Source organism: Pipistrellus kuhlii, unplaced genomic scaffold, assembly GCF_014108245.1.
Source record: "Pipistrellus kuhlii isolate mPipKuh1 unplaced genomic scaffold, mPipKuh1.p scaffold_m20_p_40, whole genome shotgun sequence".
NCBI classification, from domain to species: Eukaryota; Metazoa; Chordata; class Mammalia; order Chiroptera; family Vespertilionidae; genus Pipistrellus; species Pipistrellus kuhlii.
The window spans coordinates 2470504-2492854 of NW_023425541.1; the positions used below are offsets into that span (position 1 = coordinate 2470504).

The following is a 22351-nucleotide window of genomic DNA, read 5'->3' on the forward strand; positions in this document are numbered from 1 at the left end:
CACAAAGAAAACAGAAAGAAAAACTCTGGACTGTGAGAGGGTGCAGGCTGGACTGAGGGACCTCTCCCCCCAGTGCATGAATTTTCATGCACCAGGCCTCTAGTCCTATATAATAAAAAACTAATATACAATCGACCAAATAGCAGAACGACTGCTTGCTATGATGCGAACTGACCACCCGGGGGCAGAAGCTCAATGCGGGAGCTGCCCGCTGGTGGTCAGTGCACTCCCACAGGGGAAGTGCTGCTCAGCCAGAAGCTGGGCTCATGACTGGCGAGTGCAGGGGCGGTGGCGGGAGCCTTTCCTGCCTCTGCAGCAAGGCTAAGGATGTCTGACTGCCAGATTAGGCAGTTGGACATCTCCTGAGGGCTCCTGGACTGCAACAGGGCACAGGCTGGGCTGAGGGAGCCCCCACCCTCCACCCCACCACTGAGTGCACAAATTTCATGCACCTGGGCCTCTAGTGGATGAGATAAATTACTGTTACCTCTGCTTGGACTTAGGAGTGAAAATAATTCATTGAGGATGCACAGGCACAGCATTTTAAGGCAAGAAACCATTCCTCTACAGACTGATCATTTCTTATTTCTCAGAGTCCAATGACATTAGGGAACCCGAAGCAGCTTCCCAGTTAGCATTTTTCTAGCCATGTTCAGTGATATGACATGTGCTTTCTTTGCAAACTCTGGTTTTCACTCCCACAGTTATCACATTGCACTAAACAAATCCTTGATCCCTATCACCCCCAGCTTGGTTATTTCTGTACACATCGTACAGCATGAATTCATCTAATTGTTTAGTAGGCAAAACAGGCTTAGAATGGACAGGCTGATAGCCAGAGGCAGGCAGTGTCCATTGGGGGATAATCTGAGGTTGGTCAGTGACACTGCATGACAGGCTGGACCAGCAGGCTGAAGCAGGTGGGGAAATGGCAAGACCCATGTCTGATTGTTCTAATCACCTGAACTAAGAGATCAAGATCACTTACCTTTCATCTCTACTCACCCTTGACCTAAGACTAGACCTGGGTGGTTTTCACTGGCTGTGTAACCTTTGAGAATGGTCTTGCCTTTTTGATTTATTCTTTTTTGGTTTTTTCTTTGGTGATTTGATCTCCACACCTTGCTGACCTCCCAGATCTTAGAATTTCAATTTGTTTCTGATACCTAGATCTCCATATGACCAGGCATTTATTTTTGCTTAGGCATAATATTGATGCCTGTTAATATTTCTCTGTGACCTGCTTTAGTTATTTGCTGCCCACATCCTATTGTGACAGAATTCACTTGAGGTTTTGATGCTGCTCAGATAAATCCTTACCAGGTCAGGGGCTAAAGATAAGGGAAAGAAGAACTCCAAAGCTGTAGTATCAAGAAGATACCTGCAGGCCTCTGGGAAGGAAGTGAAGTCCAAGATCAGACAATTAGCTGCTAAATTGTGACCCAGGGCAAGCACAATACTTCTCATGTATAGCGCTAAAGAGGAAAGTCCCTATTGTAAAATGTGGATAAATAAAGATAGATAGAGAAGAGGACATCTATAAAACAATGATGCGAGTGTGTCATCAACCAAGGAGTATGATTAATACAATTCTGTGAGATCACGTTAAAAAAAAAAAAGTAAGGACCAGTGTACTTACTAACAACAGGTTCTCACATTCCCAGGTTTCCTCATTTCTTTGGCTACCATTCAATTTTCTTTGACAGTGTAGGGTGGCCAGGACCACCCACATACCAAGAAAGACTCTAGCCTAGGAAATTCCAATCACTCTCACCTTTAGTTCAGGTGAGAACTGACTCTTTTTTTTTTCTCAAAAAAGAAAACAATATGAAAGTATAAAAACCAACATAGTGATAGAACAGAGTTTTTACCTTAGTTTTTCCAGGGTACAGGCAGATTTCAATGATCTAAAGCTAACAAATCTCATTTTCCACACTTCAGTCAGTCTTGGACTTAACTTGCATTTGAACATTCTCTCAACTTGAGCTGAGGTGAATCTATGCAGCAGCCTTGCCAGGTCTAGTAGGATTTGGAGGGGTCTTCATGAAGAAATTTGTTGCCAGACCTGTTTGAATAAGAGGTTCAATCTCTTTCTTTAGACCCAGTTATCTCCTCTGGGGGAGAGGCCAATTCTACTGACCAGGCTATCTGGTTCCTAGACCTTACTCAGGTTAATGGAGGCTTGAAGAAGTGGTACCTTCTGCACCAGTAAATCCTAAAACCTTCTGGGAGAGAGGAAACTGAGCAGTGCCACAGAAAGGGCTGTGGGTAAGAGGGTTTTTGATCAGTGACTTTTCACCTACCATTAAAAGACCTAGAAATCTGACCAGTTGGTGGAACAGGCATGCCTAAAAATTAGTGCTTCCTCCATAACAGGAGATTGGTTAAATGAACCATGGCATATCCATACAATGAAATGCTCTGTGTAATGTTATAGAAGAATATTGACATAAAAAATATCTAAGATGTACCATTAGGTGAAAAAGCAGGACACATAACATTATAATGTGATTCTAGTTTGGTTAATAAATTATACATAATTGATACAGAAAACCGAAGAAGAACAAAGCAATACCAGAGAGATGGAGTTATATTTATTATGCACGGGTACAGAGGAAAATGTCTCTCAAATTCTGGGCCCCAAAATGCAGGAATTCTCCCTATTTATATGATTTTACTTTCTTTGTCTCCTAAATATGGAGTGTTTCCGGCCCCTTCTGCAAGTTCTTAAAGAGCCCGTATGTGCTGGGTCTTGAGACCTCAACCAAAGGCCTAGCCTGGCGCCAGCACTGATAACCTTGTCTAGGGAAAGTTTAATGGCCTATAAAGTGGGAGTAGTCATAGCAAGTAAGAATTTACAGAAGCCAATTAGCAGGGTTAAAATTTCAAACAGCAGTTTTCATATAAGATGGATGCTTCATAATAACTAATAAAATATGAGCAATTATATATATATATATATATATATATATATATATATACACATACATACATACATACAAGGTACTAAGTAATGTTTTACATTAATTACTTTATGGTGTACATAGGTATTATATTCATTCTTCTACAGGTGAGAAAACTGAGGCAATAAAAATTAATTTGCCATCGTTCACTTAAGTGGCAGATATGTTGAAGTCAAGAGCCCAAACTCTTCACAATTAACTCTATCTATGTCTATATTTGTACAGAAAAAAAGTGAAGAAAGACACCATGATGTTGACAGTTAACTGGTTATTTCTGGGTAGCAAGATTATGAGTGACTTTGGTTCCCTTTATGCTTTCCTGAGTAGTCTGACATTTTCATGATTTACATGGATTATTTTTATAATCAGGAAAAACAATAAATCAATTTCCATTTTGAATAAAGCAAACAAGCCATTGTTTCCAATCTGTAGGCAGCAGACTGGTGGCAAATGGGGGAAGTAACTTTATTACAAGGTTTTTGGAAATTCCTACATGGCCCAAGCACTATCTAGAAGGAATACATAATGTGCTTCTACATAGGTCTTTTTCAAATGTCATGATGTATACTGCCATAATGTGCACCTATAGTCCTTGAGTTAATTATAAATTTATCAATCAATAGATATTAAAAATACAACCATTATCATGTGGAAGTCTGTGACATTTTAAGCATTAAAATACAAAAGCAAGGGATGGGGACCTGCTGCTAAGAGGGAAAGTGTATGTATAGATCAACTTTCTGTAGTTTGAGTGTGTTATCAACATCTTACTTCCTTTTTATGGAGTGGGGACAGGAAGAAATAGAGGGGAAAACTGAAAAAGCACACATTATTGAAACTTAATCCAGGAGAAGTCCTGGAGAAGACAATTTACAAGGATGAGAGAGAATAGAGAAGGAGTTGATGTAGGCCCAGAAAATTCTATCATGTAAAGACAGAATTCTAATCTCCCCTGTATAGCCATGGGCTAGTTTCCAACCTCAACCACAGGGATTGTCAACAGTTAAGTAGAGCGGAGGTGCTGCAATACCCAAGAGCTGACATTTGCTGGAGGGCCAGGCTAGTATACAATCAGCAAAATCACCTGGAGTGGGGCAGGCCCCCAGGTGTAGAGGAGGCAAAGTAAGCAGAATTTTGTCTTTTGCCAAACCGACTCAAAGGTTAGCACCTGCCTTCCTTTCTCTCATTCTTCTTTCCTTTTGTAATGTGTCCTTTGCCCTCTATTTCTGGGCAGCCTCTTCTCCCCTACTCAAAGTCTCTAGGACATACTTCTCCAAAGAACTCCTGTAATCACATTACCCATAAGAAACCATCCTGATCACTGACCTCAAACTAAGATACTTAGTGAGGACCTAGACTTTCCAGGCATTGGGGGCAGATGCACTGATAATAAAATCTACAACTTTAGAAGCATAGTCTTCAGGTGTGAAAAGCAAAAGCAAACAAACAAAATAGCTTCACCAAAAACATAAACAGAAGCCCTAGCTGGTTTGGCTCAGTGGATAGAACTTTGGCCTGAGGACTGAGGTGTTCTGGGTTAGATTCCGGTCAAGGGCACATGCCCAGGCTTTGGGCTCGATCCCCAGTGCAGGGCATGCAGGAGGCAGCCAATCAATGATTCTCTCTCATCATTGATGTTTCTATCTCTCTCTCCCTCTCCCTTCCTCTCTGAAATTAATAAAAGTATATTTAAAAACAACATAAACATAAAACAACCCCACAACCCTACTTGCTTCAGTGAGCATAAAGTTACAAGGTAAGAGGAGTCAGAGAAAGATGTGGGGTTTCCTTTTCCCCCTCCCACTTTGGCCTGTATTTGGAACTACTCACCCAGGAACCAGGTTCCACACTCACACTGATGAGAGCTGGTGCTAATGTTTGGAAAACTGGCTTACTCCAAGTGAGAACAGTTTTCAATAGGTCAATGGCATGATGAAAAAAAAAAAATAGCTGGTAGGAAGGGGGATTGTTTTGTATTAAAAGCAAATAAAGCACTGGCCCTTGTTGCTCAGTGGTTAGAGCACCAGCCCATGCACCGAATGGTTGTGTGTTCAATTCCAAGTCAAGGGCATGTACCTGGATTGCAGATTAGATCCCTGACCCCAATTGGGGCAAGTACGGGAGGCAACTGATCGATGTGTCTCTCTCACATTGATGCTTTCTCTCTGTCCCCTCCCTCTACTCTCTCTAAAAATCAATGGGAAAAAAGTCTTCAGGTGAGAGCTAACACACACACACACACACACACACACACACACACACACACACAAGAAAAAAAAGAAAAGAAAAAAAAGAAAAAGAAAAGAAGGCAAATAAAGATCGTACTAAAGGGCTGACACCTGAGTCCAATTTAGTCTTTGAATCCAACTGCCATTCTACTGGAAATCCCTAGGAACCTGCTGAAAAGCACCATAAGCATGCAGTAAACAAAATCCAGGCTGTGGGCAATTCTCTAGGACCTAGAGAATTTATTTATTGAAGAACCCATGGCATTTGACCTAGAGCAGTGGTCGGCAAACTCATTAGTCAACAGAGCCAAATATCAACAGTACAGTGACTGAAATTTCTTTTGAGAGCTGAAAACCGACTTCTGCACATGGGCCATGAAGTTTCAATCGCACTGTATGTGTGTACCCGCATGTGGTATTTTGTGGAAGAGCCACACTCAAGGGACGAAAGAGCCGCATGTGGCTCGAGAGCCACAGTTTTCAGACCACTGCTCTAGATCAAATGTCAAGGGTTCTTCAACAGATAATCTGTATAGGGATAAATAATCTGTGATAGCTATATGACGGTTATTTAAGATGTTAACAAGGGGAAGCTAGATGAAGGGATAGGGAACTCTCTGTATTATCTTTGAACTCTCCCATACATCTAAAATTATTCTGAAATTTAAAAAATTAAATCAAAAAATTTAAGGGACATATCTATTTTTATGGGAAAGACTAAACCATAGTCCTTAGGGAAGTACATTTGAGTAATAAAACTATAGAAATGCAAGGAAAAATTACTCTAAATGGCAAGATAATTGTTAGTTTGGGAAAAGAAAGAGGGTTATCATTGAAATGGGGCACAGGAGGAGGCTTCTGGAGTGGGTGGAAATGTTTTCTTTCTTGACCTAGTGGTGGCTGCAAGGTGTTTATCTTATTGTATAATAATTCATTAAGCTATACATTTGTTTTAGGTAGTTTTTTGTTATTTGAGTTTTATTTCACAATAAAAAAAAGTAGAGAGTGAAAAAAACTTAAGAGATACAGCATCTAAATATAATCAGTGGATCTTATTAGGATCCTGATTCAAATGAACCAACTATTTATACTAATAAAAGCCTAGGTTGCCCTCACACCTTCACGTGATGCTCTCACATCATCACTAGATGGCCACCCCCACATCATCACAAGATGGCCACCACAAGATGGTCAGCAGGGGAGGGCAGTTGGGGGTGACCAGGCTGGCAGGCAGAGGCAGTTAGGGGTAATCAGGCTTGCAGGAGGAGCAGTTAGGGGCAATCAGGCAGGCAGGTGAGCAGCTAGGAGCCAGCGGTCCTGGATTGTGAGCAGGGATTGGGCCTAAACCGGCAGTTGGACATCGCCTGAGGGGTCCAGATTGGAGAGGGTGCAGGCTGGGCTGAGGGGACTACCCTCCCTTTGCACAAATTTTGTGCACCAAGCCTCTAGTAAAAAATATATTTGAATATGAACTGGCTATTAGATGTTATTACAGAATTAGTAAATTTGTTCAGGCTGATAGTGGCAGTGTTATTATGGAAGAAAAATCCATATTTTTGTTAATGCATAGTGAAGTATTTAGGGGTGAAATGACATGCCTTAGAATCTCTTAAAAACCCTCCAAGAAAAAAAAGAAAGTGAGGAGATAAATGAAACAAGTATGGCAAAATATTAAGAGTATAAATATGAACACAAAGATGAAAATTTGTTGCTTTCTCTAGTTTTGTGTGTGTTTGGAAATTTTTATAATAGAAAGTTAAAAGAGGGAACAGCCCCAAAACAGGCTGCCTCAGGTCAACAGTCAGTTGCAACAGAGACCTAATCCCAGGTGCTCCCAACCCCAACAAACCTCCAGATCTCCCCTCCCACCTCCATCTTCCTGAGGTCACAAACTCTGTACTCTCGAAGTGGCCTGTGAAAGGTGTTTTTCTTCTCTAGATTTCTGGGTCAGTAGGACTAGATTGCAGTCCTCAATTTTCTCTATCCTGATTTCCCAATAATCGCAGAAGGAAGAGCCAAAGGGCAAATTTGCAGAGGCCAGGGCTCAGATCTGATAGGGCAATCCTTAGTACTCCAGAGCCTGCCCCTGAAGCGGGTGGTAGGTGTGGGACAGCACAAGAAGGGAAGACAGCAGGTAAAAAGCCTCATAGTCACTACTGAGTGAGCTTCCAGAGGCTGGTGGCACCTTTGTTTGGAACACTGTTCTGGGATCTTTACCTCTGTCAGGCTCCTGGGCATCATGCCTTGTTTTAAGCAGCCTAAACATTTCCAGAGTCTCATACTTCTGCATTGGCCCTTGAGCTACCTTGCCTTATGTGAGTACTAATCTAAGAATGCATGGCAAGAAGCCAGAGTCAGGGGTCAGGGCCAGATCTGGGGTGATTTTTAAGTTCATAAAAAATTTCATCTCTGGCCTTTCATCATCTCAGATGGTACGGCAGAGTAAAGGCAAGGAGTCTGGAGTTTCATGGGTGCCCCGGAGAAGGAAAAGATAGAACCCCAGGGACTGTAAAGACAGGAAGGGGGTAGAACAAGGTTCATGATGGATATGAGTAGCTTTAGCTCCTTTCAGCCACTTCCTAACCCTTGCTATCTGGAGAAGGGAAAGGAGGTCCAGGAAATAGGCATAAGTTTATGATCATAAGGAAGCATGGGGAGTGAGAAAGAGGAAGCATTAGCATTACAGACTTAAGAGAAGTATATAGCCTGTGTTTGAATGAATATGGGGGGAGGGATATAGAGAATAGAGATAGTGGAAGTAATGGTTAAGCACCAGAAGACAAGAATAGTGGATGAGATACAGATGTTATTTGGGTGGGATGTGGGGAGATATGGACAGAATATGAGCAAGGGAGGGTGGGATAGTGGTTTAATAGGGTTCAGGGATAATGGGTAGGGAGGGAGACAAGAAAAGCAAGATGGTGGGCAAATGGGAGCTGCGTAAAAGCTGGTGCAGACAGGGAGAAGGAGTAGTGGGATGGTGGATCGGCAGGAAGGCAGGTAGACTGCAGTGACAGGTAAGCAAAGAAATAGGGCTGATGTGTGCTAGATGATAGAGGGAATATTTGAAAGACAAGTAGACATGGATAGTGGATGGGAATGAGCTGAATTGTGCATAAGGGCAGGACCAGAGGCTTGTGTAGTTTCTTTATGGGGCTGAACGTGGTCAAGTTCTGCTAGCAGCACAAATTTAGTCTTACTTGCTCTCTCATCAGTTTGGATCGTGCAGCCATTATTCATTTACCTGTTGTTTACATCCTTGTGGCCGCTACCAGCCCTTTACTTTGTCTGGTTTTTCCTGGACTGGAAGACCCCAGAACAAGGTAAGACTCATGGGCTTAGAAAGAACAGGACCTAAGAATGTTCCATCTTAACCTGTAACTAGGGAGTCCCATGCACCATACCAAAGGCCTTTCATCACAGTTCTCAGAGCTGTAGGAACTGGGTCAGCCAGGACCATCCTGGGGTTTCTTTCTTTTCCAGCTCTCTAGCAAAGCCACAGTCCCTTTATGCTGCTAGGAAAAGCCCTGGGAATGGTTGGATTTACATACACAGACATTATCCCTGCTGATATTTCTGTCTCAGGTGGCAGGCGATCCACCTGGGTAAGGAACTGGTATGTCTGGACCCAGATCAGGGACTATTTCCCCATCACGGTAAGTGTCTCTTCCTTAGCACCCTTCACAGTTACCCAAATACTAGGCATTTATGTCAAATGATTATTGTTGTCCATAGGGGAAATGAGCACCCCACACAAATCTCAGTCCAGGCTAGACATACTTTATGATCCAACATTGCTGCCAAGTGCTCATTATTCTGCTAGGACACTTTGGATGCCCTTGGCATGGCCTACTAGATGACATAGGCAGAAATGGAAATGCAGTTCAGTTCGGTTTAACAAACATTGATTGAAAGCCTACTTTGTGCCACATGTTTGGGGTACATAGAAGTAAGTGGAATACCATCCTCTGCCATCAAGGTGCTCACATCTAATGGGGAGGACAGATTGTATATTTATGGTTTAGTACAAGGTACACAAGTAGTTCAAGTGATGGATAAGGAAAGGCACTCAATAAAAGTTACTTAGGTGGGCACTGAAATGGGAAGAAAATACCAGGAAGAGGTTCTATAAATATACTGCTACACTGATCCTCTGAGCACACTTTGGAACAGACAACAAACACTTCCCTGATTTTTAGAGCAGAGCTTGCTGATCTTTTCCACTTAAGAGCACTCAGAAAATGATACCATTCATGAAGTGCACTGACATAAATGGTCGAGACTCCTTGCAGCCATAGGCAAGAGACCCAGCAGTTCAGCTGCCCCAGATTCTACTTGGTTTCTCAAGGACTTCAGAGACCAATACTTCAACCCCTGAAACCCACTCATGGCCTATGTGTTTGAAAGCTCTGGTTTAGAGAGTGCCCTGATCCCTGAAGTGTCTCCACCTTTGCTTCCCATGTGATATCATCCCACCATCTCTGTAATTTCTCTCCTTGACTTCAGATCCTGAAGACTAAAGACCTGTCACCTGAGCACAACTACCTCATGGGGGTTCATCCCCATGGCCTCTTGACCTTTGGCGCCTTCTGCAACTTCTGCACTGAGGCCACAGGCTTCTCGAAGATCTTCCCAGGCATTACTCCCCACTTGGCCACGCTGTCCTGGTTCTTCAAGATCCCCTTGATTAGGGACTACCTCATGGCTAAAGGTGCTTCTGACCATACTAGATCTTCTCACCCATTTCTCTGCTTGGAGATGAACCTTTTTAAGCCTCCAATAGCCTGTCTCTCAACCACCTCTCATCTTCTCCCCTGTCATTATAGCATAGTAGTTAAAAGTATATGTTCTGTAGCTTAACTGTGGTCTTGCAAGCATGTCAAACTCGTGGCCAGTAGGCCACATGCCTTAAGGCCGCAAAGTTGACATGCTTGGAGGGCAATCTACCAAATCTCTATTGGTCTCAGTTTCCTCATATGTAAAGTGGTGCTGCTGTTGATTGTCTGACCTCAGATGTGGTATGATGACTAAATGTGACAATACAAATCAAGTGTGCAATATAGTGTCTGCCAAAGAATATGTGCTCCATAAATAATCGTTGTTGAAATTAATTGTGATGAAGGAAAATAGTAGAATTATAATAGAATTCAGAAAGTCCTGGTTGTCCCACTGAAAACCCTCCTGCTACAGTTTTGACCCAGTGCCTCCTACAGAAGTGGAGATATTGCCTCAAAGTGAAATGTCTTGTTTGCCCACAGCCTTTTCTTCTCCACAACTTTTGTCCCATCTCATTACCTCTCCTCCTGGGACACCCGGGAATAAAGGGCACACAAACAAGCCAGTGATGAGAAGAGCAGAGAGTGCTCCCTCTCAGCCTTTTCTCCTCTCCTGATCATTTTGCTCTTGTCTGTGCTCCTTGATTCTTTCAGGTGTGTGCTCCGTGAGTCAGCCAGCCATCGACTACCTGCTGAGCCATGGCACTGGCAACCTTGTGGGCATTGTAGTGGGAGGTGTGGGTGAGGCCTTGCAAAGTGTGCCCAACACCACCACCCTCATCCTCCAGAAGCGCAAAGGGTTTGTGCGTACTGCCCTTCAGCATGGGTAGGTGTTCTTCCCAGGGCAAGGGTGGGTGGCCTTCTCTGAGCAGCATGTCCTGGTAAGCAATGCCAAGATAAATGAGACATGACTCTTGCTCTCATTGAATTTACTAGTGAGTAGGGGAGATGGTTATAGAATTTCAAAAAGATTCAAGTCAGATACTCCTTCTGAGCTAACAGGATATTGTCCCAGCAAGCCAAAGCACAAACCCAGATTCATTATGATGGGAGTTAGCTAGAGCTGCCCTGGTATATAGAGGACTCCTACATTATCTCTATCAACCTCAATATCTACATTTTCCCTTAATGTTAAGTGCAAGAGGTAGTACAGTATGGTCCGTATACACCAGGATCTGGAGTCAGGGGCCTGATTGAAAGTCCTAGCATCCATGACTTACCCTCCACTCTGGAATAGCTTACTTAACTATTCTGAGCCTTCATGCTTTCATCTTTATAAAGTGGCTACTAATAATTGTATGTACTTCATTGGATTCTTGTGGGGTTTGAATGAATTCATGTTCATAAAACACTGACTATGTGCCTGGCACACAGTAAGCAATGGATACACATTAGTCACACTGACATAGGAGAAAACAGAGGAGATAAGGAGCTGGAGCCCAAGGCTGGAACTGTGGAGTGTCCCACCAGATCAGCAGGCAGTTGCACTGAACACAGGAACAATTGTCCTACTACAGACTCAGAAAAGAGGGAAGCATTTGTTCTAATGACCTTGCCTGAGTGCTCTGTTGATTAGTTTAGAGCAAATGTAGGTGGATAGTTTTCTGAGCTCAGAGGAAGGAGTCTTGGGGTCCTAGTCCAAGTCCTGCCACTCACTGACTACCTGATGACCTTCCCACTTCTGAACCTGGGCTTCTGGATCTGGAAGGTAACGAAAATAACCCCCCACTGTGTCCTTCACTGTCTCTGCTATGAAGAGCCAGTAAGGTAACACAGGTCAGAGTGCTGAGAGATTACCATTAGTAACTCACAAAGATTTGTATAAGAGAGATTGTGTTCTCTTTACATTTCTCTCACAAGAAGACTTAAGGAGCCTGATTCTCAACCTGGGACACTGTCAGGGTGGATTCCCATGGCCTATGAGAAGGGAATAACTTTTCTCTGCACTAATCCAAAGACCCAAGGACAGAATATGTTATGCATAGTCCCTGTGGGTGAGAGGCATATTGTACAGACATGTATGTGCAAAATTAATGTCATCTCTGTGCATCCTACTAGTAGAAACAGAGTCAGCTCTTCCTCCCCCCAACCCCACCAGACCCCTTCTGGAAGCTTTTCTTTGCATTATGTGGGTCTCTAGGGATCTCTGCCTAAACTATAATTTCTTCCCTGCACTCCCCATATTTTGCCCTTGTAATCCTGGCCCAGATATACCGTGTTTCCCTGAAAATAAGACATCCTCCGAAAATAAGACCTAGCGCATGGAAAGATAAGACATCCCCTGAAAATAAGACCTAGTGCAACTTTGGGAGAAAAAAATTAATATAAGACACTGTCTTATTTTTGGGGAAACAGGGTAGCACTTTCACTGGCCTTGAAAATTCCAGGATAATTGACACTAAGTGTGGGAGCCCTGTTTAGTGCAAGAAGATATACTTTATGCCACAGGGATTTCATAATGGATGGGGGCCTGGCCACGAACAAGTGTTTTTCCTGGGTGGTTTCCACTCTAGACTGTGTCTGAGAAATAAATTGGGATTTTCTTACAGGGCTCATCTGATCCCTACCTTTACTTTTGGAGAAACTGAGGTGTATGAGCAGGTGTTGTATGATAAGGACAGCTGGATGTATAAGTTTCAGAGCTGTTTCCGCCGTCTCTTTGGTTTCTATTGTTGTGTCTTCTACGGACTAGGCTTCAGCAGAGGCTCTACTGGGCTCCTGCCATACCCGCTGCCTATCACCACCGTGGGTAAGTGCTGGTCTCAGCCCAAGGGCACCTCAGCTCTTTCTCAACTTCCACCTGAACCCTGACCGTCCTGCTCCCACCAAAGAAGAGGGCAGTAGATGGGGAAAAGCTGGGAGTTAATTTGAGATGTGAGAGGATCAGGCCCAGGTAGAAAGAAGGAGGTTTATGGAACACAAGATTCTAACACTTAACTTTTTCTCATGTCTCTTGGCAGTTGGGGAGCCTCTGCCAGTGCCCAAGATTGAGAAGCCGAGCCAGGAGGTGGTGGACAAATTCCACACACTCTATATGGAAGCCCTGCACAAACTGTTTGACCAGCACAAGACCCTGTTGGGCAGCTCAAAGACTCAAAAGCTGCTTTTCCTATGACTGAAGAGACTGTGCCTTGAAGAGGAGACTCATTTGCTACTTCCCAAAAGTGGGAAAAGGAAGATGAAGAAGGACTATGTGTGGTCAGGGAGGGTATCAGGAATTCCTTTCTTGGCACAGAGTCCTTGTAATTGCTATCCCTGAGTTGCTTCACCCAGTTGTTATTCAGATGAAGACATCCTGAGGCCCTTCAGACCCAGACACGCATGCTCCCTGCTGGGCTTCCTACTGGCTTTCCTCTCTGAGGCCAACCTCTCAGGGCCTGGAGGGCTCAAGTGACTGCCAAGCAGCCTGAGTAGCCACCACTCTAGTTGCTATTGTTGTCTTTGTGCATTTTAAAAATTGACATATATTTTGCATCCCATAAATTTAATCTGTTTAAGTATGAAATTCAGTATTTATTATATTCACAGAATTGTGCAACTGCTACCACTATCTGATTTTAGACCCCCTAAAAAAGAAATCCAGTTCACATTACCTGTCACTCCTCATTCCTGCATCTCACCCATACACTGGCAACCACTAATCCACTTTCTGTCTCTGGATTTGTCAATTTTGGACATGCCATATAATGGAATCATAAAATATGTGGTCTTTTATGTCTGGCTTCTTTCATTTATCATAATGTTTTCCAGGTTCACCATTGTTGTAGCAAGTATCAGTAATTCATTTCTTTTTGTGGCTGAGTAATAATATTTCATTGTACATATACACCACATTTTTTCTCCATTCATTGGCTGATGGACTTTTTGAGTTGTTTTCAGTTTGGGGCTATTATGAATAATGCTGCTATAAACATTCCTGTACATTTGTGAGGTAAACTGCTGTCTCCAAATACCAAAGCTTACCTTATGTCCATACCACTGAGCAACAAGCAAGCCTTTAGATACCCTGTTTCCCCAAAAATAAGACAGTGTCTTATATTAATTTTTGCTCCCAAAGATGCACTAGGTCTTATTTTCAGGGGATGTCTTATTTTTCCATGAAGAATACGTACACATTTATTTTTAAATAAAAATACAGGAAATTTATTACCTGAATACGGTACGGTAGTACGGTAGTTGTCAACACAAACCAGACAAACTGTGAATCCTACAGTATCAAGAATTTACTCATTTGTTCAATGACAATCATGTCATCATCTTCTGGAACATCATCATAACAATCCAATTCCTGAATTTCCTGGTGAATTTCTTGTGACTCCATTTCTTTCAGAATCAGTGGACCAAATCTCTCATGTTTAGCCTGGGGAGGGTGGCCTTATTTTCGAAGGGATGCCTTATATTTCACTCAGAAGGAAACCTGTAAGTAGGTCTTATTTTCAGGGAAACACGGTAGATCAAAGGCATCTTATTTAGGGTTTGTTTGTTTTTTTCAGTTATCAGAGGTATTTTACATAGGCCACTTTGTCCTCATTTTGTTCTAACACCATAATCACAAGGTATTTGCCTCTTTCCTAGGAGTTTATTACAGGGGATCCACTTTATATCTTTACTAGAGGCCCAGTGCACAAAATTCATGCACGGGGAGGGGGGTGTCCCTCAGCCCAGCCTGCACCCTCTTCAATCTGGGACCCATCAAGGGATGTCTGACTGCCCGTTTAGACCCGATCCTGGTGAGATCTGGTTTAAATGAGCAGTCGGATATCCCTCTCACAATTCAGGACTGCTGGCTCCCAACTGCTCGCCTGGGGGTGACCAGGCCAACAGGGAAGGGCAGTTGGGGGGGGGGGGAAACCAGGCCTGCAAGGGATAGCAGTTAGGGGCAATCAGGCCTTCAGGGGAGCAGTTAGGTGTCAATCAGGCTGGCAGGGGAGTGGTTAGGGGTGATCAGGCTGGCAGGCAGAAGCAGTTAGGGGCAATCAGGAAGGCAGGCAGGTAAGCAATTGTAAACCAGCATTCCTGGATTGTGAGAAGGATGTCCCAGATTGGAGAGGGTGCAGGCTGGGCTGAGGGACACCCCTCCTCCATTCACGAATTTCATCCACTGGACCTCTAGTGTATATGTATGTGTGTGTGTGTGTGTGTGTGTGTGTGTGTATATATAATCCTAATATGCAAATAGACAGAACAGAGGAACAACCGAACAACTGGTCACTATGACATACACTGACCACCAGGGGGCACATGAAAAACATAGTGGGCAACAGCAGCAGGTGGCAGAGTGCTGAACATGGCAGGCATTGGCCAGCAGGATGGTGGAACAGGTGAAAGGGGGCACCAAACCAAGGCGGGGCACCCGTCTCTGTCATTGGGGCAAGTCTCTGGTGGTTACTGAAAATTCTTTGCTCCCATGCGCATCAGTCCTGCCCAGTGCTTGCACCTACTGCGAGTGCCCAGCACTAGTGCTGATCACTCCGCACCATCAGTGGGTGCGAGCGGCAGCTGCTTGTCCTGATGACCCCTGAGGGCTCTCCACCTCCCCTACTCCTGAGGGGCGATAAAGGCCGGCAGTCGCCTTTTGCACCCATTGCTGGGGACAGCCTGCTTGCACCCACTGCTGGCGCTGGAGCTGCTGCTCACATCCACTCCCAGTGCCACTGCTCACACCCGCTTTCGGCACTGGCCCCACTAACACCCGCTGCTGGCGCTGGCCCAAATCACTCCACACTGTCACCATATGAAAGCAGGGCTGGTGCTGTCAGTGCATGTGGCTGCTGGCAGAAAGGGGATAGGGGCCAGGCAGGGGTTCAGAGGATGGGCTGAGACCCATCCCTGTGCCTACTGCAGCCTTGAGGCCCACAGTTCCTTTCAAGGTTCATGAATTCATGCACTAGGCCCTTAATATAATATGTTAGGAGAAACAAACAAAATATAAATACAGCAAGGAAGTGCTCAAAATATAAAATGATGGAGCCATGTTAAAAGGATATATAGGAGCAACCAAGAAGAGCTCTCAATGGCCAAAGCTGGAACAATTGGAGCAACAAGATAAATAATGTAGTATTGGATTATTATTGAAAGTATAAAATAACCCTGCTCATGTGGCTCAGTAGTTGAACATTGAGCCATGAACCAAGAAGTCATTGATTCTATTCCCAGTCAGGGCACATACCCTGGTTGCAAGCTGATCCCCAGTAGGGGGCGTGCAGGAGACAGCTGATTGATGATGTTTTTCATCCATGTGTCTATCTCCCTATCTCTCTTCTTCTCTCTCTAAAAGTCAATAAAAGTATTTTAAAAACAAAGAATAAAATAAATATACACAGGTTTATACTGACCTAAATAAATGATTGAATAAATAGATAAATGGCAATTCTGTAATTCCTTACAGAATTACAAAAAATATATGTAGATACTCTCCCTTCCAGTAGATGGAGCTTGATCCTCATGCCACCTCCAAGCTTGCACTAGACTTAGTGATTCAATTCCAAAGAATAGAGTGTGGAAAGGAAAAATCTTTCCAGTGGAAAAAATGAGGCAAACACAGACTAAACTAGCCAGTCAAGGTGAACACACAAGCCATGTTGATATCATGTAATGAAAAAGGCATTCACCTCTATAGTATTCTTTTCCAATCCCACAAACCCAGTCTAACTATGAGAAAAACATCATAAAAGCCCAAGTAGAGAATACTTTATAAAATACCTAATCAGTACTCATGAAAATCATTGAAGTCATGGAAACAAGAAAAGGAAATCACACACTAGAAAACTAAAAAGACATGATGACTAAATGCAATGCGGTATCCTAAATGTTAGTGAAAAAAAATGGTGACATCCCAGTAAAGTGTGGAGTTTAATTAATAGTAATGTACCAATGCCAATTTCTTAGTTTTGACAAATTTACTGTGGTTATAGAAGATATTAACATTAGGAGAAACCGAGTGAGGGTTATATGGGAACTGTATATGATCTTTGCAGTTTTCTCTGTAAGTGTAAAATCATTTCAAAATAAAGTTTATTTTTTAAAATGTATGAGTTGCCCTGACTGGTGTGACTCAGTTGGTTGGACATAGTCCTGTGCACTATGTGGCAATCAGGCCATCAGGACAAATATGTTCAATTCCTGGTCAGGGCATATCCCTGGGTTGTGGGCTCGATCCCTGGTAGGGGGTGTTCAGGAAGCAGCAGATGGATCATCTGTTCTCACATAAATGTTACTATTTCTCTCTCCCTCTGTCTTCCTCTCTCTATAAAAGTCAATAAAAATATTAAAAATGTGTGAGTTGATGCCAAACTAATACTGAGAGGAAACTTTTAAATGTTTACATTAATAATAAAAGTAGAGAGAGCAATTAATTATACTCCTACCTGAAAAGTTTAAAAAGTGAAAGGAAAGTTCACTAATTAATTAGAATACAGGAGTGGACAAAATTAATAGTTGTTCATGTAGAAAATAATACAATAATTAATAAATGATAATTCAAGAATAAATTTTGTGTTTCCTATACTCACAACTATATACATACATTTTCCAACCCCTGTATATAAATTAGAATATATAGAAAATGAATACAAGTTTGTGTGTATAAATAAATAAAAAATATCTATATATATCTATATCTATATATATAGATAGATATAATAAATATAGATAGATAGATAGATAGATAGAGAGATATATATAATACAATATATATATATTTTAGAGGCCTGGTGCACAAAATTCATGCACAGGGCGAGGGGTGTTGTCTACAGCCCACCCTGTACCCTCTTCAATCTGGGACCCCTTGAGGGATGTCCAGTGGGATCAGGCATAAACAGGCAGTCAGACATCCCTCTCACAATACAGGACTGCTGGCTCCCAATCGCTAGTCTGCCTGCCTGCCTAATTGCTCCCTAACCACTCTCCTGCCAACCTGATCAATGCCTAACAGCTCCCCTGATGGCCCAGTCACCCCCAAATGCCCTCCTCTGCTGGCCCAGTTACCCCTAACGGCCCTCCCCTGCCAGCCTGGTGGCCCCCAACTGCTCTCTCCTGCAGGCCTGGTTCCTCCCAACTGCAGGCCTGGTTCACCCCAACTGCAGACCTTGTTGCCCTAAACTGCCCTCCTCTGCCAGCCCAGTCATCCCTAACTGCCCTCCTCTGAAGTGCTCATTGCCCCCAACTGCCTTCCCTTGCAGACCCGGTCCCTCAAACTGCCCTCCCCTGCTGGCCATCTTGTGGCAGCTATCTTATGTCCACATGGGGGCAGCCTCTTTGACCACATGGGGGCGGGCATCTTGTGTGTTAGAGTGATGATCGATTTGCATATTACCTTTTTATTATATAGGATATTTATATGCTGTAAATGTGTAATTGTTAAATATAAATATATAAAATAAATCTCAGATAGATTTTTAGAATTTGGCCAATGAACACTGTAGTCTGCTGAAGCTACTATAAGAAAATACTATAGACTGGGTGGCTGAAACAACTGGAATTTATTTCCCCATAGTTCTGGAGTCTGATAAATACAAGATAAAGTTGCTGACAAATTTGGTTCCTGGCAAAAGCTATCTTCCTGGCTCATAGACAGTAATCTCTCTGTCTTCATATTGTCTTTCCTCATTGTGTGCAAGAGAGCTCACACTCTGATGTTTCTTTTTCTAAGGACACTATCCTATTGGATCAGGCTCCAACCTTAGGATCTCATTTAACTTTTATTACTTTCTTACAGGCCCCATCTCCATACATCTACACTGGGGGTTAGTGCTTGAACACATGAATTTTCTGAGAACATAAAATTTAATTCATAACAGACCCCATGTCACACCCAGAGCATAAAAAGATTGCTTTCAGAACTAAGAAATATTCCATGTCAGAATCTAGACTTTTATTGGTTTTCAACCAGTAGAGTTTACGCTGTCAGGTGTACAATAGCAAATTGATGGAAACCATTTAAATGTGCACCAATAGGGAAAAGGTTAAATAAATAAAAGGTGAATTTAAGTACATCTATGTAGTGGAATATTATGTAACCAATAAAAGTGACATCGGCTAGCACTGGTTTGGCTCAGTGGATAGAGCATCGGCCTGCAGACTGAAAGGTTCCAGTCAAGGGCATATACCTTGGTTGAGGGCACATCCCCAGTAGGGAGTGTGCAAGAAGCAGCTGATCGATGATTCTCTCTCATCGACGTTTCTGGCTCTCTATCACTCTCCCTTCCTCTCTGTGAAAAATCAATAAAATATATTTTAAAAAATAAAAATAAAAAATAAAAATAAATAAAAATAACGTTGTAGAATTTCTTTTAAAAAAAGAACCCAACATCTATTTTTCTAGAAGAGTAAATGTTCTTATTCCTATAATAGTCAGTGTTGAACTTTTTCTTTTTTTTATTATATATTTTAATTTTATTTAAATTACTGTTTATAAAAACCCCAAATAGCTGCAATGATCCTGAGAAAGAAAAAAGTAGGAGGGATCTCAATACCAAACTGCCTGGTACTGGCACAAAAACAGACATATAGACCAATGGAATAGAATAGAGAACCCAGAAATCGACCCAAACCACTATGCTCAATTAATATTTGACAAAGGAGGCAAGAACATAAAATGGAGTCAATACAGTTTCTTCGATAAATGGTGCTACAAAATTTGGTCAGACACATGCAAAAAAATGAAACTAGACCGCCAACTTACACCATAAACAAAAATAAACTGAAAATGGATACAGGACCTAAACATAAGATAGGGAACCATAAAAATATTATAGGAATACACAAGCAGCAAAATCTAAGATATCTGCTGAAGCAATATCTTCACCAACACAGCTCCTAGGGCAATGGAAACTAAATAGAAAATAAACAAATGGGACTACATTAAAATAAAAAGCTTCTGCACAGCAAAAGAAACCATCACCAAAATAACAAGACAACCCACTGCATGGGAGAACATATTTGCTAACGATATCTCTGATAAGGGTTTAATCTCCAATATTTACAGGGAACTCATACAACTTAACAAAAGGAAAAAAAAATCAAAAAATGAGCAACAGACCTAAATAGATACTTTTCAAAAGAAGACATAAGGAAGGCCAAGAGAATATAAAAACATATTCAAAGTCACTAATCATCTGAAAGATGCAAATCAAAACAACAATGTGGTACCATCTCAAGCTTGTCAGAATGGCTATCATCAACAAATCAACAAATAACAAATGCTGTTGAGGATGCAGAGAAAAAGAAACCCTTGTGCACTACTGGTAGGAATGCAGACTGGTGCAGCCACTATGGAGAACAGTATGGAGTTTCTTCATAAAACTAAAAATGGAACTCCCATTTGATCCAGTGATACCACTTCTAGGAATATATCCCAAGAAACTAGAAACACCAATCAGAAAGGACATATGCACCCCTATGTTCATAGAAGCACAATTTACCATAGATAAGATTTGGAAACAGCCTAAGTGCCCATGTGCAGATGAGTGGATTAAAATACTTTGGTACATCTACACAACGGAATACTATGCTTCTATTAAAAGGAAGGAACTCCTGCTGAAACGGGTTTAGCTCAGTGGATAGAGCATCAGCCTGCAGACTGAAGGGTCCTGGGTTCGATTCCAGTCAAGGGCATGTACCTTGGTTGCAGGCACATCCCCAGTAGGGGGTGTGCAAGAGGCAGTGATCAATGATTCCCTCTCATTGATGTTTCTAACTCTCTATCCCTCTCTCTTCCTCTCTGTAAAACATCAATAATATATATTTTTTTTAAAAAGGAAGGAACTCCTACCATTTGCAACAGCATAGATGGAGCTGGAGAGCATTATGTTAAGAGAAATAAGTCAGTCAGAGAAATATAAATATCACATGATCTCACTCATCAAAAAACAATGAACAAAAACAGATCTAGAGACAGAGAAACATTGATCATATGCTTAAACCTCAGAGGAAAGGTAGGGGAGGGTTGGGGTAAGGGGGAGAGATCAACCAAAAGACTTGTATGAATGCAAATAAGCATAAGCGATGGATGCAGACAACAGGGGGTGAGGGTGAGGGCAGGACTGGAGGGATGGGGGAACAATGGGCAATAAGGACACTTTTGTAATACCTTAATCAATAAAGAAAAAAATAGAAAAAATAAATTATAGTTTATATTCTATCTATCGTGTTTCCCCGAAAATAAGACATCCTCTGAAAATAAGACCTCGTGCATGGAAAGATAAGACATCCCCTGAAAATAAGACCTACCGCAACTTTGAGAGAAAAAATTAATATAAGACACTGTCTTATTTTGGGGGAAGCAGGGTAATAAAAGAGTAATATATAAATTAACCATCAATCCGCTCCACCGCCATGCCCACAAGCCACGCCCACAAGCCAATCAGAGCGAGTATGCAAATAAAACCAACCAAGATGGCTATAACCACAGAGAGCAGGAGAGAGGCATTTCCCAGGCAATGGAGGAAGCCAAGATTTCCACCTGCCCTTGCTGGCCTAAGCCTCCTATCAAGGCTACAAAGTTTCAATTATAGAAGGTAAACAAATCCAAACAGAAAGGGCTGGTTGCCATGGAGCAAGCAGGAGGCTTGGCTCTGCTCAAGGCTACAAAGTTTCAATTGTAGAAAATAACTATATCCCAGATACCAGGGTCTCCACTTGGGTAGCTGGGGGGCGTGGCCAGCCTGCAAACCACCATAGGCCCCTTGCTCAGTCCGCCCCCTGCCCCAAGGGAACCCCACCCTTATCTGGGACACCCTCTAAAATCAATTTTAAAAATTATAAAATCTTTATCCTTGTTCTCCTCTCTGTAAATAAGATTCATTGAGATAACTAATCATTGAATTTTCCCCAGTTTTTCACAGTATTCAATCTAGAGTGAACCCTCACCTCCTTAGAGCCTCCCCCAAACCCTCTCACTGAAACATCCCATGGTTCCCATGACATGTGTTCTCCCACACAGAAATGAGTAATAAACACAATTTGTTCAACTACAGATATGTTATTGGTTGTCTTTGGAGAGGGAGAGAGAAAGAGAGAGAGATCTTCAAGTGAGGATTAACAAAAGAGAGAGAAAAGAGAAAGATTTGCAGGAAAAATATTTTATGTTTTGTTAGGAGAAGAAGGAGTCTTTCTTTGGATTTGAAAAGCAAGGGTATTTCCTGCAAAAAGAAGTATTTTTGGAGAAACCAAGATGGCGGCCTAGGTAAGCACCTAAACTGCCACCTTGCACAACGATTTCAAAACAACAACTAAAAGACAGAAAGGACATCATCCAAAATCACAGGAAAGCTGGCTGAGTAGAAACTCTATAACGAGAAAGAAAGAGAAAGGCTCACGAATCAGAAGAGCCACAAAGTGCTGAGTTAGGGAGATGCGAGCTCAAGAGCAGAAAGAAAGGGTGGAC

General features: G+C 42.4%; 1 protein-coding gene across 1 annotated transcript; it reads left to right on the top strand.

Moving 5' to 3' along the window:
* Positions 1–7319: 7319 nt before the first annotated feature.
* AWAT1 (acyl-CoA wax alcohol acyltransferase 1) lies at positions 7320–13524 on the top strand. The gene is made up of 7 exons (XM_036411563.2): positions 7320–7506; positions 8407–8514; positions 8777–8847; positions 9698–9902; positions 10621–10792; positions 12516–12715; positions 12927–13524. The coding sequence occupies exons 1-7, from the start codon at positions 7431–7433 to the stop codon at positions 13079–13081; spliced, it is 987 nt and encodes a 328-aa protein (XP_036267456.1). The 5' UTR covers positions 7320–7430; the 3' UTR covers positions 13082–13524.
* The last annotated feature ends 8827 nt before the right edge of the window (positions 13525–22351 follow it).